Consider the following 20,177-nt stretch of genomic DNA (forward strand, 5'->3'; position numbering starts at 1 on the left):
TATTTCTCGAAACTTCAAATCTCAGATATCTATATTAAAGAGAAAAAGAGATTGAATAACTAATAATCATTTGAACATCTAATTTGTTTATAAAGTTCCACGATATCAATAGAAATTCAACAAATAAGATAACATTCGAACTGTCTATGTTTTCATATCGAACTTTAAAAAGTTGAAGATAATTGAAGAATCTGAAGAATATTCTAGAATGTTCTAGTACCAATATTTCTCTCAATTACAGTTTATGATAGTTCTAATTATTGGATATTGTTTCATGATAATCACAATCAGAGAAATCTATAATATTATATATTTAATTCTATAATTCTAAAATCTGCTATATTAATTCTGTGTCACAATATAATATACAAAAAACTCTCAGCTTTTAAATTGTACATTACACTATAGTTTGTGACATATTAAGATTGATGAATAATAATAATAATTGAGAAAAATGAGATAAAAATGTATAAGGAACGAATGTAGGGTAGTGTTAATGTAAAAAACTGCAAAACGTTTTTAAGAAAATTGACCATTTATTGATTATTATAACAATGATAGTTGATGAAACTTCCATACTTTCTAGTCGTCATCATTGGGTTACAAATATAAAACAAAATCAGACTCAATATTTGTATATTTTGTGATGCAATAGGAAGGAAGGCACATGGACAATAGTACTTATCACAGTTCTAAACATAAACGATTTGAAAATAAAACAGCAGTAATAAAATAAATAACAGACTTAGCGATAACATAATCATCATAATAAATAATATTACAAAACTAACAAAAATTGTGACATTTCTTGTGAGTTAATTGTTTTGAGAAAAATCTAAGAATCAACAACTGTCTCTTCTAAAATTTAGTTTCATAAAGATAATTGTAGGTTTGGGACTTTTCTTGTAGTCTTGAAATGTTTGGAGATCAATAATAAATTCTCTCAATTGCAGCTTATGATAGTTCTAATTATCAGATATTGTTACATGATAATCACAATATAAAATAGGCTACACAAAAAACTCTCAGATTCTAAATTGTACATTACACTAGTTTGTGAAAGATTAGAATTGACGAATAATAATTGAGAAAAATAAAATTTTCTTCAAGTTATGTAGATACATATCTAATTGGATTGTTAGCTCTGTAATCATACCAAAACTGTGATTTATCTAAATAACAATTATAGAAATTTCTCAATCAAAATACCGTATGGTAAATGACCTATATCACTACCAGAGGCTGTTTACGGAGGTAGTGGCTAAATACAATAAAAATTTGATTATTTAAATCGAAGCTTGCATTGGATTATGAAATGAGAATCAATGGTATCAGAGGAATTTAGAATTTTTGTCGGAAACTCTTTTAGTTTTATTTAAATAATTCGACAAATACGTATTATAAGGAGAGGCTAAAAGTCAATTTTTATAGCTGAAAAATTGAATCAGTCTCTTGACGCGAAAAATGTATGAATCAGCCTACAGTTCCAACATTGACACCCACAACACACTTTCAGTTAATTAAAACTTTGTTTACGATTACTCAAAGCAATAAAGTCTCAAACCAATCAAATTTATTGAAAGAAACACAATCAAAAATTAAAATGCACTGATTTCCACCTCTCAATTATGTTACATTGTTACAGCACGATCAGTCAAGCATTAAAAACAATTCTCTATCTTTCTACAAGATCTTTCCTATCATATTATTCTTTACAATCTTTTCCTATAATACAACCTATACAATTTTGTACAAATGTTCCACAGCTTTTTACATTATTTGATATATAATATCACATTTACAAACAATACCATCCCAGATCCAATCAAATTAAACATTTACATTTAAAAACAAAAATTATCTACATAAAAGAAACCAAGTAAAAGATCGGAGGCTGTAATAGACTGAGGGGTTGGATAAGTTTTGACAATTTATTAATGCCGTATCCTATTCTGTTATGGATAGATATTGATTGATGTAAGGTAGTCTCATGACTTCAATAGAATAAAAGACTCAAGCCGAATAAGTTGATTGAATTACTCATATTCTATTCCAGTGAACATCAATATAAACTGACTGATTGTTTTATCTATAAAAAATATTTAAACTAGGATTGTACTATAACTAATAAAGTTAATAACTAAAACAGAAGATTTAGTACATTACAATCCAATCCTCTTAAAACGTGATAAAAGTACACAAATATTCCATTCTTTTTTTAAATTAAGTTTAAATTATCATCTTCTAAAACAATATCTACGAGTCTGGGAAAAAATTGAATTGAAAACTCAAGACTTGAATCATCTCATTAAATGTGAACAAAATTTTATCCTAGTGAATGTTGGCAATAATTATTATTTTAAGGAATAATTCAACCGTGACAATTTATAGACGATATAGTCATAGTTTTTGATCATTTAGCTTGTATTATTGAGCCCGAATAAATGCAATAAAGTGGATAAAAATGCCTAACAATATCAAGAAACATTCACACGCTTTTCATAACACACTAACACATTCGTATTCATGTCTTTTGGTATCATTTTATAGACTAGCATGGAAACAAGTTAGGCCATAAATTCTGTACAAAAACCTTTCAAACATTGGTTGCAGTTCATGGAATGAGGATAGTTCTAACGATATATCCAGTGAAAGAATGAAATAAATGACCTAAACCTTTCCTATAATAGTTGTGAACTGTGGACTATTGTGTATTTTGGATCAGAGATTAAAATAAAAAGCTATAAATACTCCCACAAACTAGGTTGAATTTTTCAGAAATTGTTTCGGGTAGATTTTTAATCACACATTAAAACACCATATTTGGTTTGAGTTCAATAAGTGAAGTAAGTTGTTCTAAATTTAAAATCATAAAAAATTAAAACTTGATTAGAATTCTACAAGACCGTCTAACTTTGTTCTTAATTTCTAATCGCAAGTTAAAGTTTAATCCAGAATCTGGGCAACTCCAACCCAGGTCAACTGATTTGAATAATAGGGACTGCATGCACCATCTAAGTTTAAACCATATTGTATCATATGGTGTTTTATGCACGAAATGTACACATGATATCTGAAACGATTATTTCATGTGATCTCAGATTAGAATTGAACCTAGAATGTGCATAAGACCCGACACAGGCCCGCCCGGTTTTGTAAGACACTTATTAAACCTAATAGACCATTAAACAAACAGTTGTCCTAGAAACCAGGCCTTAGTATTGCACTGATCAACGATTAAAATCGATATAGCTTGATGCAAACTAACATCAGTTGACTATGTGGAGAAAGGTATAATATAAGTTATTAATCAAAAATTAAAACATCATCTTTGGCCTATGTTAAATATGGGGAGGAAACGTTTAATGAACAGGTAGTACCCTAATAATTGTAGTTTGAATCACTACTTATCTATTTACCTATTTTGAATATAGAGAGTATACATTTTGTGAATTGTAATTTAAATCACTACCTATCTTTACACCTAAGGGGAGACACGTTTTTTAAACCGGTAGATTATATCACCATCTATCTATCTACATTATGTTGAATATAGGGAGAAACGTTTTGTGAACAGGTAGTAGTTCTAGTTTGAAGAACTATCTATATAATGTCTTGAGCAGTATATTATCAGGAATGGTAGTAGTATCTTGGTCACGAGGTTCTTCAATTAAACCTTGCCATGCCAAAGTATCTTGTTGGAAACACGAGGTTCTTGAATTAAACCTTGCCGTGCCTAAGCAATGTGTCAGAAACACGAGGTTTTTCAATTAAACCTTGCCATGCCCAGCATCAAACGAATACGGCTTCTTCCTATATCCTTTGCGCACGACAAACTTAACACAAACCATAAACAGAATGACGACCGAGCTGACGTACAGAACTACACAAAGACTGATGTCGAAAAGGTTAAAATCCCACGTGGATCTGCTATTGGACGAGTTGCCGTTGTGAGACAGAAACCCGTTCTCGTGGCCAACAGTTTCGTGCCTCAGTCTTTTCGAGTAGGGCGACTCAGCCGGAGTTCGTTCTGTGGTCGTGGAAGGTTGCGGCGTTGTCAGCAGATCGCTCCACTGGATGTAGGAGATGTTCGAGTACATCCTTCTCAGGAACCTCAACACTTCCTCGGACACCCATTCCCCGTTATCATCTCGGCAAGCCGCACAAGTCTGCGCCGACGGGAACTGCACCTTCCGGTGTTCAGGATCCTCGGTTACATCACCCGCCAACCTCTGGTTGACCGAGTTGTGTGCCTTCCACAGCCACAACACACTGTCGTCATGGTTGCTCACATTACCCGGCATTGTTGGCGACATCGTTTGGAAGTGCTCCGAACAATCTGTGCACCCGAAGAAGTATGTGATGTACCCTGTCATGGCCTTCAAAACTTCCTGTGGATCGCTACTGGATGGTGCATCTCGTTCCCTAAGGTTCGCCTGCACTGTTAACATGTGGAACATGGTCCACAAGCCACAAGGGTACCCTCTGAAGTGTGCCTGACTCCCCTTACACCCTATCCAATCCTGTTTAGTCAAGAATGGGGCATGTGAGTTGTTTTCATACTGTTTAGAAATGATGGTGAAATTGTCACCTTTGATTGCATCTCTACCCATCATGTCGTTTTTCAAGTTGGACAAAAACGTTTTACCCTCTTTACCGAACGGGAAATACTTTTCCAACACCGCCAGATAGTTCTTCAAAGCTTCCATTTTCTCACCCACAATATCCTTCTTGTTTCCAATTTCATGGTACAACGAATACTGCAACGCACTTTCCAAATCAACCTGGAAAATCACGTCGGACAAGTTTTTCTTGTCCAATTTCTTGCGTATTTCCTCCAAACTCTCCATGACTCGTTTAGCTTGATAGAAATCAAACTCGAAATCGCTCACATCCTTCTTTTCAGTGAGTGAAGCGTTGATACCGTTTGCCTTCAGGAACGCAACAACTTTATCGATAATCCCTTTCACTGTTGCATCCTCCAGTTGTAGATTTTCTACATGGTTGTTGGATCTGTTGACTGCGTAAACGTTAGGGGTGATAGTGGTGGGTAGAGTCAACATCAAGCCCTTGTTGCTGGTGTAAACCGTCCTTGTCTGTGATTCTTTCACAGGGAGAAGATCTAGAGCAACCTCTGAGCCTAAATTGTAACTCACATTGGTCTCGTCCTGTACTACAAGGAACGTGTATTTGACAGTGGGAGGAACGTTGAACCACAACAGATTGAGGTCGGATTCGTTGAAAGGTTTGAGGTTGAGGTTCTTCTTGGAGTAGCCCGAGTACTGTTCGGTTTCGAGCTCCTTGACGAGTGCGGTTACCATGTCGTCTACGTGTCCTTTCTGCCAGTCGTCTCCCAGGAATGTGTCGGGCGAATGGACAGGGAAGATCTTGAGACTCGGGTAGGCCATGATTTCGTAGTCGCGACATAGCTGGTTGTTTTTGTCGTTGGCACAGTCCACTGCGCCTATGCCGACCACTTCTCTCCAATCTGAAACACAATAATTTGAGAACAAGAATTAGAACAGAGATTTACAACAGTTTCAATTGTTTGAACATTTTCAGACCTCAATTGATTGAGGTGGGAGATTGACAACTATAAAAAGTTATTTCTTGTACATTATATTTCATGCATTCAACTACCAATATAAATTCTGGTATTTTGAAAAATAGAAATCACAGACAACAAACAAAGATGCAATCACTGTTTTCTTAAGCTGCGTACACATATTCGCGCTTCCAACCAGCACCGAGCACGCTCCTCCCTCGTACCGCCCTCGTACCACCATCGAACCACAGTCGCACCGCCCACGCACCCATCATGAACATTACGGAAGATGTTAGATCTTCTCGCGTTCCCCGGTCGAACCACTGTTGCTCCCCGGTCGATCATCAATCGCTCTGCTGGAGTGACGTTCGGTTGCGGAGCAGAGCGAAAGTCTGTACGCACCTTAATGAGTAATGGCTTACTTTATAGATTTTTATCGGATGTAAACGTTAAATTGCCGGTCTTGGCGAGGTGGAACTTCTGCCAGGGACTCCAAACCAATAAAAGTCTTGAGAATATTGTTGTCATCAAAATTACTTTCTGTACTGTTGTAGGAGTGATGGGGCAGATATCTATAATAATATTTGTAATATAATGAAAGAAAGAATTGACTAATACGGGATAGGAAATAATGCACGAATGACGCATCATCACGTCTGAACTACTGGACTGATTAACTTGAAATTATTATGATTATTCTCTCCTTTCAGGAATTAGCGAGCTTACATCTGTGGATAGTATGCATTCAGCAATGTTTATCAAGATCAATGAAAATGTATAACACATTTCATAACTTAACTTATGTTCAGTGAAGGAATTAATAGTATTCAATGATCAGTAAATACTGTAATGAGCATGAAATTCTAGGTCAAGAGAGGTCGCTTTTCCACATAGATGTTGCTCTCAACACTTCATTAAAATGAAAAGTTGGCATAAAAAAAATTGAATAATAAATTATTATTATTATTAAAATGAAAAGTTGGCATAAAAAAAAATTTGCATAATAGATTCTTAATTCACCAAGGATGGTTGGAAGCATACTTCAAGATATCAGTAGGTCAAGTTTTCAGTTTGTCAAGTTTCTAATTAGATCCTTGCGGAGCACGGGTTACCTGCTAGTATTAAATAAAGAAGATGGTTTCGACCAACTATGCATTTATCAAGTTTATCTATATAGCTAGTTAGAATTTTCGGAAATATATAGAAATAGAAAGAAGCAAATGAAATTCAAACCAGACGTAAAAAGTTGCAATTATTTTGAGAGCTGAACACAGCTCCAAGTTTTAGAAAATTATCACTCAACATTTCCTGCACATGAAAGCCGTAATTAGTTTCAACTAGCTAATTTTTCACCTGTACAACACTCAACTAAAAACTATTCTAGAAAATTGCGAAGTTTGACACTTCATAAAAATTCTATTGTGGGTCATAAACTTGAGTCGAACTTTTCTTATTGTAGACAGTTATTCCTTAGTATTCAGTGAATTACGAGGATGGAACAAAAATTAGCTGGAGGAAGAAACCAGAAATAATTTGATTTCAATAAATGGTCGGGCGTGTAGAAGATTAATGTTTTAAGGTACTGGGTGAGTTATTGTGCATACGTAATTTGTAATAATTTCATGCACAGTCAAGCAATTGGCATGACATTAACTGATAACTGTTTTTTTTTGAAGAGAGAGAACAATAAAGACAGAGAAAGAGAAGAATAAATGTTTTGTTTTTCGTTTGTTGACATGCAAACAAAATTCGGTTGTCAGGTAGTCAGGTGTAGGTATTCCAAATCAATGCTAATAACAATTTAGACATAACAGATGGAGGGTTGATAGTCATAATGACATGCTATGGTAAGGTTTACGACCAATTGTCAGCATTGATTAGATGAGAAGCTCTGATGTTATGCATAAGGTATTGCTGACAGATCGAAGTGGATCTCATTAAAGTGGAAATATTGACATTTACGTGAAGGCCTGTTCGCTTCAATCCTGATAAATCTTAATAGCTACAAATAATTTTTTCCACAAATAATTTTTTATAAATAAAAACATCAAACATAATCTACGTTCTACTGTCTTTTTTCTTTAGGGCTACTTTTAATATAAATAAAATAAAAATATATATCTCAGTACCCTTTTAAATTATTTTATCACAACATGTTTCAGACATTGAAGCCATTTTCAAGACTTCAATGCTTTAATGTCCGAAACATGTTGTAATAAAATAATTTTTCCTCCACCTACTGGCTAAAGTACTTACTTTACTCCCTGAAACATAATACTAAAGTGTCACTTTTTCGCTCTCGGTAGTAAAAAACAGAAAAACTCCCTAGGGAGTAAAAGTGACTCCATTTAAATAACATGGGAAGCATCTCTGTTATAAAAACTTACATTATAATAGGTTAGAAGGTCTAAGCTCAGATGAGAAAGCATAAAGAGGTGTCTGTCATTGAGTCAACTGAATTCAATACCACAACCAGAAATTTGATCAACTCATGAAATATATGTTTGTATGAAATTACTTCTTAATACGATAAAAATTTATACAATTTTTAAAATATCTTATTCTATTCAAAATATCAGCCAACAAATATTTTTGATCTGCAATTCAAATCTGAACCGCGTGATCTGGAGTCAGCCATTTTTGGTAGACACCCAGCTGATATAATTGTGACAACTTTTGCTAGATAGCGCAATCGGCAGTGCCAATCAGACGGCCGCTGTTTAGGTTTTAGGTTTTAGGTTATGTTGTTAGGAAACATTGTCACCAATACGTAAGTTATTGAAATGATTTTATTTGCAGTTTCTATAAAAAAATGTAGATGGAGGAAAAATGTTGTGTACATCACGAGTGAAAAATAATTTTTCTCCCTCAGGAAAATTGTTGCCCTCGGCTTCGCCTCGGGCTTCAAACTTTTCCCTCAGGGAGAAAAAGTCGTACTTTTCACTCTAGATATACAAATAACTATAAAAGGGTACTGAGATATATATTTTTATTTTATTTCTATGATTAATCTAGAATTTGAAGAAGTTTTGGGCAATAGCCTGTTTTTCTTTTCCGATCTTTGTATTGTTTGTGCTAAACTAATACGGTAAATAAATAATCTATTATATAATAAAGGAAAGAATCGGCTTATAAACATAAGGGATGAACTACACGTCGTCTCATCATCACGTCTGAACTACTGGACTGATTAACTTGGAATTTTATAGATTCTTTATTTACAGAGGATAGTTAAAGGCCTATTTAAAATGCTTTAAGATTCCAATACAGTAGGTCAATTATTCAGTTTGTCAAGCTTTTAATTATACCCTTGCGGAGCACGGGTTACCTGCTAGTCTTAGAATATATTATAATCAACTATGATTGTGGACTTATTGACATTAAGGGCCGGTTTCCGAGCTCGGGATTTAGCTAAGTCCTAGACTTTAAACAGCTGGAGTCAGAAAATTGGCTTTCCAAAACGGGGCGTATCTAGTCGAAGCTTTTATAACAGTAGTCGTAGTTTTTATTTTCTCATTTCTATAATTGGAAACGTTTTTCCTTGACGAAATTGGACATTTCTGAATAATTCAAAATAGCTTTCACTATTTTCTCTTTATTTTATTTTGTGTTCAATTTTCTAGTTTTTCGAAATTTAATTCAAACATGACTATGACAATGACTGTGACTACGCCCAGTTTTGGAAAGCCAATTTTCTGACTCCAGCTGTTTAAAGTCTAGGACTTAGCTAAATCCCGAGCTCGGAAACCGGCCCTAGAAGTAGTCTATGGCTGTGGTGTGGCCTTTTTTCGAATATTCCTTTTTTACTCATCTATGAATATCTGGGAAAAAATCATTTGGCACACATAGGCCTATAAATCACTTGGTAAAAAATTGGTTGGAAACAGTAGAAAACAGATAGAGACCTTCAAACCTAATAGCTACTGACATTGTAATCTGATAAGATTGTTACAATACTGTATCTGTTGGGAATAATGGAGGTTAGGCATTGGAGCTCATGTGTATTGGACGTTTGTTACCGTGGTAATAACCTGGCTTTATATCTGGCCTTGGATTTATGGCTTACAAACGACCTCTATTGACGATTGTAAATCATGGAAGAGGAGGGGTTTTAGCTGATAGAATTTTCCGAATATATTTGAAGTAATGATCTCCAGTATAGAAACATCAAACTATTATTTAAACTTTCCACTTATTACTGATAAATTATTTAATTGAGAACTAAGTAACTCAATACTTAGCAATTTCTCTCACAGACATTAAAAAAGTACAAGTTGGTAATAAATCAATGAATTAACTGAGCAGCTTCAAACTCACCTCCCGGTGGTTCAAAACCCACCAAAAACTATAGCTCCTTTCAACTCTCTTCATCATGCCTTCAATAATTACTCATGCACAAGCCTAAGATAAATGTGGGCTTCATCCTCAGAATAATAGGTCATTTGATCTCTTTTCTTCATGCCATATATTACTGATGTAAAAGCATAATACCGATGAGGGCATCATCCTCAGAAAAATTAGGTTCTTTCATCTCTGTTCATCAGGCCTCTACTCTTGTATAAGTCTAAGACTGATATGGGCATCATAAACCTCAGAAAAATAGAACCTTTCATCTTTGTTTATCTCATGCATTTACTCTTGTACAAGTCTAAGACTGATATGGGCATCATCAACCTCAGAAAAATAGAACCTTTCATATTTGTTTATCATGCATTTACTCATGCACAAGTCTAAGACTGATGTGGTCATCATCCTCAGAAAAATACGTCCTTTCATCTCTGTTTATCAGGCCTCTACTCTTGTTAAAGTCTAAGACTGATATGGGCATCATAAACCTCAGAAAAATAGAACCTTTCATCTTTGTTTCTCATCCTTCATCACGCATTTACTCTTGATCATGAGAACCAAGAACCAAACTAGAACCTTTCATCATGCTTTTACTCATGCACAAGTCTAAGACTGATGTGAGCCTCATCCTCAGTAAATAAGACGCGTTCCATTCCAGGGTACATGGGTGAAGTTTCTTTTTTCTACATTTTAACCCACCCATACAACTTTCCTCTACACAAAAACCTACTGATACATATAAAGCCCATTGCTATTATGGTAAGTGCCAAGATAAGCTCCCGGAGAGAGAGAGGGAGTGAGAGAGAAAGAGAGAGAGAAAATAGGAGGATTATCTCCATTAAATCTCCCCCGTAGTGACGTAAATGACCCGGTCCATTCAATTTCCATCTGGAACAATGTAATCCCCCCTTTTCACGGGGGGATTATAAGGGGATGTTTGGTAGTCCCCCCTCTGTGGGGTGGGTGGGTACAAGGGATGTTTGGTGGTCAGAGTTCGACCCCCGCATCTGCGTGGGGGTATTAACACTCACCAGTGCTTGTTACCAGGGTAACTGGGATAAGATAACAACGTCATTAGATATTTCGAGCATCTCTGGTGAATTGTATTGATCTCTGGAGGATCAGTTATGGGGTTTGCAATGAATTCATCAGGGATGGATCTGATGTTAATATCTTCTTCTTCTTCTTCTTCTTTTTCTTCTTCTTCTTCTTCTTCTCCTTCTTCTCTATCTCCTCTTCTCCTTTTCCTTCTCACCTTCTCCTGTCTTCTTCTTTTTCTAGGATTCCCCGAGGAGTAAAGATTGCCAACCACATTGGCAAACATCATTCATAAACAAATTTGAAAAATGAATAAAGAGTGATTGCTGAATAAGATTGGAAAATGATAAGTGTTTAATTAAATCATTGGCATTCATTTATGGTTTAATAGTGTTCAGTGCTATTTTGTTTTGTACCACTAGGTACAGTATGGGTCTTGTTAGACTCAGTGAAAATTATCATATTGTATAAATAAATTGGCGAATATAATAGATTAATGAATAGGTAAAAAGTGATAAGCATAGAATGAAACAATCTTCATGAATGATTGCAACGTATAAAGCTGCGTTTACACCAAAGTTAATAACTCAATCCTTATAGATTCTATTAGTTTGAACATAACTTATCATACACATGATGAACATATGTGTTTGTCAAGTTCCGTTCAATCTAATAGAATCCATATGGATTAGGTTATTAACATTTTGTTAATAACTTTGGTGATAAATAACATCTGATGATAAATAACAAGTTAGTTAGGCCTGAATAGAATTGTAATTTATTAAGTGTTCGATTCCAATTGTTCGATTGTTCGAATCACTTGTGGATCAGCCTTATTCACTTTGAATTTTAAAAATAAATTGTATATAAATTTACAAAACTACATAAAAAATATTCATGCCGTATGAGGCACAATATAGATCTGAGAGTGTTTGTCGTGTCGATTAATTGGATTGAAACCAGTACAACATGATAATATTATAGTACGGTATTGTGGATAAGGTTTGTAGAAAACGTTGTGGCTTATGGTGCTTGATAATTTTCTACTTGAAACATGATTGAGAAGACTTGCAATCCTGCTTGAAATTTAAAGATAAGATGTCTGTATTTATAGGAACGCTGTCTTTTTAGAAAGGACACAATCTTTATTGAAAGTTAATTAAAAATAACAATTTTAAAGTAAAACTTGAAGATGGATTGGAAATGCTGAAACTAGTTGTTGTTGTTTCTATAAAAAGTTTTTAAAACAAAAAGGTGCTACTGTATTATTTTTTATTAATTGACAAATCAAGTAGCCCTCTTGAAATACTCTGCTTGAAATTGAAAGATAAGATGACTGTATCTATAGGAGCACTGTCTTTTTAGGAAGGACAATCTTTATTGATAAAATAGTAATTTTAAAGTAAAACTTGAAAATGGCTTGGAAAAACCGAAACTAGTTGTTGTTTCTATACAGTAAACCAAACGATGTATCTTACATTAAATAGTTGAATTTTGAAAAAAAAAACAATTTTTGAAAAAGTTGGACATGTTCCCTTTCTGCAATTAGCGATTCTTACGTATTTAAAAACACCTAGTAATGCGAAAAAATATTGTGGTGAGATTAAACATCAAACTGTCAATACTCCTTATGGATAACATCAATGATTTCCATTAAATCAATACTGAACAGTTTAAAGTGAATCTCATTATATCTCTCTAGTACAGGAGTATGGCAGACTGCAAATCATGTCAAGGACTTTTGGCCCACATCCTATGAAAAATTCTCTTCACAGCTCATCAATATGTTGTGCACGAGATTCATCCGAAGACTTTCACCAAAATTGTCAATGATTTTATTCTTTTTGCGGGAGACAAAGAGATGTAATTAGGACCTTGGAATGCACTGAAGCGTCCACGTTTTACCATGCTTCAGTCACTACCAATTACAATTACCATGCACCCACTACAGTGGAACCAACAATGGTGTGTAGGTGTGTTAGCTCAAATTTGAAGTGATGTGTTTTAGTCTACCTGAACAATAATGAAAGCAGCGGTGATAGTTTTTGCTTGAATTTCGTTTCTCTACAGTTCATTAAACTCTTGCATGGGTCGCTGAACTTTCAATCAGCTGAGTGAAAGAAATCTATTTTCCAGAAGATTAAGAGAGTTTTCAGTCTAGAAGAATTAAGTTCATATTTTCCTACAAATTATTTCATTCTGATCATTTTCAACATATTTTAGTATAGAAGAATTAAGTTCAGTCTAGAAGAATTAAGTTCATCTTTTCCTACAAATTATTCCATTCTGATCATTTTCAACATATTTTAGTAAATTTTATCCACAAGATATTCTTTTAATTTGTTGAACTTCCCTGAATTATTCCAATTTTATTCATCATCAACGTGTTATTCTATTAATTGATCAAGGTGATGCACATAAGCTCCTGGCTTAACATATTTTAGTAAATTTTATCCACAAGATATTCTTTTAATTTGTTGAACTTCCCTGAATTATTCCAATTTTATTCATCAACAACGTCTTACAAGTTTATTTTATTAATTGATTAAGGTGATGCACATAAGCTCCTGCTTGTTCGTGGGTTGAAGAAGATTGTAAGGGATGGGTGAGCCACAGGGTAGTAATTTTAAAAATTAATTTAAATACTTTTTAAAATTCAAACTATTCTGAAAAAACAACTACTAGACTTGACCTATTTCGGACTATGTGTAACATTATCTAAATTTGAGAGAGGAATAGCACAAGGTTACCTTACTTTTTTCTCTCCCTATCATTTTTGATGGTGTACTTGTTGTATGAATTAATAAAGTTGTGTGATAATTGATAGCCATTTATATTAGTTAACTAGTAGTTCTGTGAACAGTAGACCTCGCTCAGTTATAACGACATTCCAAACCATAAGCACATCCACACTGATACACTAACTATTTATTTGATCAGATCATGCTTACACAAGATTTAATTATCATATAACGCTTTCCGGAATTTAGCGCGAGAAAACCAGAAGACCTAGGCGCCCAGACGAGCTGTTATAAGTTCTTTGCATCCTATTAATAGTGCATAAAAATTGCATTCGATGAGGCATGCAATTTATAGTCTACACAGCTGCTAATTTTTTACCAAGTTACATTGAGATATTGAATTGCATGCGTCATGGCATGCAATTTATAGTCAACTCAACAGCTGATTTATGATGAATAATTCTATAGTCTGATTTTTACTCTAATATTGACGTATGAAGGAGGCTCCCTTTTCCTTATATAATATCCTTGAAATGAAAAATTTCCAAAAACCTTGTATATACGTCGACGCGCAATTTAAAAAGGAACATACCTGTCAAATTTCATGAAAATCTATTACCGCGTTTCGCCGTAAATGCGCAACATATGAACATTTAAACATTAAGAGAAATGCCAAACCGTCGATTTGAATATTAGACCTCACTACGCTCGGTCAATTAATATAGGTTCCATTCAATGTCTCTAATGCCCGGTCTACACGACAACGATATTACCGCAAACCTGCCAGGTTTGCGTCGTGTAGACGGGAGATCGTTGTAAATTTCTGACGTTTGAAGGTTTGTGCTTTCTTCGATCAATCTCAGCCAGGTTTGAACAGAGGTTTGAGTAAACTTGGCTCAAATGCATAAACCTGGCTTTGAGCCAAGTTTGCGCAAATATCGTTGTCGTGTAGACCCGGCATAACAGACACCTACATTTTAATATTCACATTACTAGTGAAAAAGTAATGGAATAGATTACCTATAGTTGTAGGGAATCTCTACAATAAATTATTGACGACATTTGTATTTGAAGGATATCAAGCTTATCTTGTGCTTCTGCGTTTCAATAATATTTCAAGATTCTGTTGGTGTGATTACTAAGCTTCAGTCAAAAACAAAAATTAACTGTTCAAAGTTCTATTTGTCAGACTGATAAATTATTTAAAAAAATATTACTTAATAGCTGAAAATTAGATTGTTTGCTGAGGTATTGGGAAAAAATTCAAGATAAGAAGTTAATAAAGAACATAAGTAAACTTTTTCTATTCATTTTTGTTTACAATTTTACTGTGTCTAATCATAGAATAATCGTACGCTAGTATGTTCTTTATGCTTTCTCTATAGAGTAATCTAATGATAGGATAAACAAATTAATAGGACTTGGCATTGGATGTAAACTAGAAATTTCCTAGAAGAAGAGAGAGAAAACTTCTATGAAAGTTACAGATAAACCTCCATCGACTATCAAATGTTCTTTGATTCTAAAAATATATAACTTATGTACTGTAAAGAGAATTCATCACTTTACATGATTCAATCAACATCACTTTAAATTCAAAAGTGAGAGATAGATAAGTGACATTTTCATGAATTCTTTGACCAAAAGTTCAATTTCACTACAATAAATTCTGCGATGATGTGTAGATGGATGTGTGAAATGAATTCGAATTGGATCCTTTAAGATTAAAATTGAAAAAAGTATCCTATCTCTCTTAAAAAAGACAACATTAAAATTGAAAAAGTACCTTATCTCTTCTTAAAAAAATACAACAAAGAAGTTTTTGTAAAAACTAGAGTTTTAATCAAGAGAGTGACGCTCGAAGTAAATTATTATCAAAAATTAAAATGTCAATTTGAGAGTTTTTATTTGAAGCAATTTATCAACAAACTAGCCGATATTAGCAACCTCTCGACCTCTACAACTATTGATCAATAAAATAAAAACATTTAAAATGTCATCTACCTCTCTATCATCAAGAAAGTTCATGTAGAGTACTGTCTGTCTTTACCATAGTTGCCAGCAAATTGTATTTGAGATAATTTCAGGTCAAAGGTTGCCAAACTTTCTTTTTGCTTCAATTTAATAAAAGTGATTATTCAACTTACAGTATGATAATTGGAAGTTCAAGACCAAATTAAGAACGTAGTAATGAGCTCTATTCTCAGATAAATAAATATGTTGGCCTAGTACAGTATAGCCTATTTTTACTTTCCTTGTCCTATTACCATAGGTAAGGAAAGTATTGCTTTCCGAAAAAAATTAAGGTACCTCAATTTCTAAATTTCTATACGTTTCAAGGTCCCCTGTAGATGGCGGCTAAAATGGAGAAAATGTTGTCAAAAACAGGGGTTTACGCGATTTTCTCAAAAACGGCTCCAACGATTTTGATTAAATTTATACCTAAAATAGTCATTGATAAGTTCCATCAACTGCCACAAGTCCCATATCTGTAAAAATTTCAGGAGCTCCGCCTCATCTATGCAAAGTTTGATTTCAGATTCCCAATTATCAGACTTCAGATACAATTTAAACAAAAAAAGTTGAGTGGAAAAGATTGAGCATGAAAATCTGTACAATTAATGTACAGTAACATTTTCACCAAAAATTGAAAATAAGCTCGAAATTCGAGAAAATGTGATTATCCAATTGCAAACTGTTGGCAACTGTTGATTCTATTATATGATTCACTATGAAGAGATAGCAGACCTTGTATGTCTCCAGCGTTATTGTCCTGTCACCAGCTGGCTCAGATCTTTGTTTATGAGTAGACTTGAGATGCGCGACAACACTAGCGTCAGGTGATCAATTCTCATAACGGCAAGGAAAGTTGTGTGAGTGCGCCACACCAGATTTTTAAATTTGTTTACCAGGTGAGTGAATGGGAGTGGTTTGACTCAGTGGTCGCGCTGATAAGCTATCGCTTAGATAAGTTAAGATAAGATCATGTGCCTGATACTAACATTGGAAGGGTGACCGCTTGAGCCAACTCCTCTGAATATTATTCACTAGCAGGGCACCCGTGCTTCGCTTCGGGAATTGAAAGATAAGATTATTTTTGTGAACCATTTATAATCTCAATTCTACCAACATTGTTATAATCGTTTTTGAGATTAGGCCACAACTTAGCATGAAAACTATTGAGTCAAATCATTCGATTAATCATTGATGTGTTGGAAGTGCTCTGTAGAATAGTAGTCCAATTGCAGCGAATTTTGTAGAATATTGGGAAAAGGAACAACAGCTATTTGGCCGTTTTAATAAATGACCCCTTTCTTCCGCCCAAGTTAAATTTTGGCCGAATTTCCCATTCCACAACGGACACTTCTGAAGTTTTGAAAATACCCTCCATATATCATACTGAATTATTATAATTTCATCGAAATTATCGCAGTTATCGCGATCGGATATACAAACAAAATTAAATTAGTCTTGATAGAATAGGATCACTTGATAGAAGCAACTCCCGTCATAAAAGTTTGTTTTATGAAAAATAAAAACTATCTCCCAGGAGTAGCTCTGATTGAAGCAGCAGTGCCCAATCAATTTGTTCTCGATAAATGCATTTTGATTCGTTCTTCAACTTGGTGCCAACTTAATGAAGTCATCTCAACTTAATGCCAACCTGTCAAAATTATTAATTAAGTAGCCAGTTAACAACTGTTTCGAAGAGGTACTCTCTAGATTATAGATCTATAATAACATAATATGATATCCGGACATTTCTATTATAATAAGGAGATTGGGAGAAAAAGAATATACATGCTAAAAGACGAACTTTACGCCCTTAAAAACCACCCTTAGAGTTGAAATATCGCCAAAAGATTTCTTAGTGAGCACCTAGGACGTTTAAGGAAGCTATATTCCAAGTTTTGTTGCAATCCATCTAGTAGTTTTCCAGAAATCGTGATCAGTGAGTCTGTGAGATAAGAATTTTATAAGTATATATTAATGAAGTTTGAACACTAATTCTGAAAAATCTAGAAGGAAAATTGACATTTGCGCTTCCAGGTGCACGAGATTGATATTTTTAGAATCTATGTTCAAAATTTGGAGATCTAAATCATTCCCGTTTTTCCGGTATGCAATCCAAAAGTTGACATGTTTTGATGCGAACAAACGAACAAACACAACCCTACTCTCTCTTATTATATAGATGAGTTGTAAATCGCTTCCCGGTGATTCGGAACCCACCTATAACATTAGGTCCTTCCATCTCTCATTATCACCCGCCTCATTACCCACACACAAACCGGGCTCAAGTGGGTATCACCCTCAGAGAGAGAGAGAGAGAGAGAGCGAGAGAGAGAGAGTGAAAGAAAAAAAGGGGTACAGCAAATGGTGGTAATGGTTGCTATTAAGTGAATAGGGAAAAAAGAATAGATAAGATCTAGTGATTATTATTAAAATAAAATCTTAAATAATCTTATTTACTATTTAATTTCTCAATCCACACATTACCACATTATTACTATTTGAGTGAAGCAAACTAATTATTCATTTATTAATGAGAGAGTTTATGGTCGAGAATATGTTCAAGTTGTCTCTATTCATGAACTTTCGCACTGTCGGGTCACCCATCCAAGAACAGTTCTGAGAGGTTGTCACAAGACCTTCAAACAATCAAACTATGGGCTACTATCTGGGTACTGTATATATTTTTCTTATAAGAGCACCACTCGCCTCCTCTAAATTCAATTCTTTCAAAATTCTTTCCAATTCTAGATTACTAGATAAGTAATCTAAAAGTTGATAAGTAACTAACAAAACTGAAAGATAAAACGGAAAAACAACAACATTATTTGACGACTCCCGCAGCCCGGAACCTGCTGGGTAGGACTGAAGAAATAAAAAAGTGAAATATAAGTAAATAGTAGTTCTGTGAACAGTGGACCTCGCGCAGATATTAACCGCAGCCTCCTCTTACACTGTCCATCAGAGTAAATCCTGTCTGTATGTCGTGTCGGCGAGATATCGGTGTGAAAACGGCTAATGGCTGTTGGGGTTGATGTATCAAAAATGCTAACATCAAAAGCTAATCTCCTTCAAGACATACTGGCAACAGGACTGCCCGAGTGCAAAGCAGAGAAAGGTTGAGAGACAATACTATGTTATTTTAGTTATTAATTGCATGCGTTATTGCACGTAATCAATAGTTCATTTAATAGTGCATAAAAATTGCATTCAATGAGGCAAGCAATTAATAGTCTTCGCAGCAGCTGATTTTTTACCAAGTTACATTGAGATACCGTATTAAATTGCATGCGTCATGGCATGCAATATATAATCCACTCGACAGCTGATTTATGATGAATAATTCTATAGTCTGAATTTACTCTAATATTGGCGTATGATGGAGGCTCCTTTTTCTTTTATATTATCCTTGAAATGCAAAGTTTCAAATAACCTTGTATATATGTCAACGCGCAATTAAAAATGCATATACATATGATTTTTCTTGCTGCCAAAGTTTGTTTTCAGTGAGCTAATTTATTTGTTCTCTACAGGCGTTTGTTAGTAATACCTATCTCAAGTAATTTCACCCAACTTTCAAAAGAGGAATCGATGTATAAACCTAATATGACGTTTGAATTCAGAGAAGGATAAACTTTAGGGGAAAAATAACGTTTAACTCATTCATACTTTTTGACAACCACCTGCTAGAACCGGAGGACTTTTATAGGAAATGATGGAGACCAATGCTTATTATAGATACCTTTTTAACTGTCTTGGAAAAGCCGAAGTAGTCTACAGTTTATGACAAAATAATGATTGCTCTCTGAAGAGAAAAGAGAACGACTCATGGGTCTCATGCAACATGCAAAAGCAGCTTAAAATACTTCAGGAGGAAACTATACATCAAGGTAACTCCACAAGTTTCATGGTCATGCACGGTTAAAACTTACCGTAGGTTTCTACGGCAAAACTCTTGTAAATTGGAGCAAATCTATGGCAGTGCCCACACCAACTATTGTAGAACTCAACAATCCACAGTTTCGGTGACTCTTTGCTATAAACTAAGTCCTTAAAATTTATAGGTGTCAGTTCTGTTATCTCCTTGAAGTTGTTGTAAAGACCCAATCCGGAAACAACATCCTGATACATTTTCTGTCTTTCTGGCGCTAAAATCGATTTCTGGTCAGAAAAAGAAACCAGAAAAAATACTAGGATGTAAATAACTGAACTGAGTTTCCCTACACAACATCGAATCATGTTGAAATCCGAGTTATAAACTGAAATTCAAGATCACACACTTCTTTCACACAACCGAGCTCTTCCACGGCAGGTTGTCGATTGTCGTCTGTCTTGTTCAGTTCACTTCACCTTTGATAGCCTACTTCATTCAATTTCTGTACTACACATCATAAAGTACAGAGAGCAGAATGCACTGAAGTAATCAGCTGTGAAAAGTAATAACGTCACAGCTGTGAGAGTTAACCTGTTTCGATAGTAAAATATCGATGGTG

General features: G+C 34.5%; 1 protein-coding gene across 1 annotated transcript; it reads right to left on the reverse strand.

Annotated features, from left to right (window-relative positions):
- Nucleotides 1–516: 516 nt before the first annotated feature.
- Nucleotides 517–20,134, reverse strand: LOC111044489 (sulfhydryl oxidase 1). Its single transcript, XM_022329651.2, has 2 exons — nt 19,617–20,134; nt 517–5,488 (listed from the first exon to the last, which is right to left on the reverse strand). The coding sequence occupies exons 1-2, from the start codon at nt 19,921–19,923 to the stop codon at nt 3,771–3,773; spliced, it is 2,025 nt and encodes a 674-aa protein (XP_022185343.2). The 5' UTR covers nt 19,924–20,134; the 3' UTR covers nt 517–3,770.
- Between the last annotated feature and the right edge of the window lie 43 nt (nt 20,135–20,177).

Source organism: Nilaparvata lugens, chromosome 6 (genome assembly GCF_014356525.2).
Source record: "Nilaparvata lugens isolate BPH chromosome 6, ASM1435652v1, whole genome shotgun sequence".
NCBI classification, from domain to species: domain Eukaryota; kingdom Metazoa; phylum Arthropoda; class Insecta; order Hemiptera; family Delphacidae; genus Nilaparvata; species Nilaparvata lugens.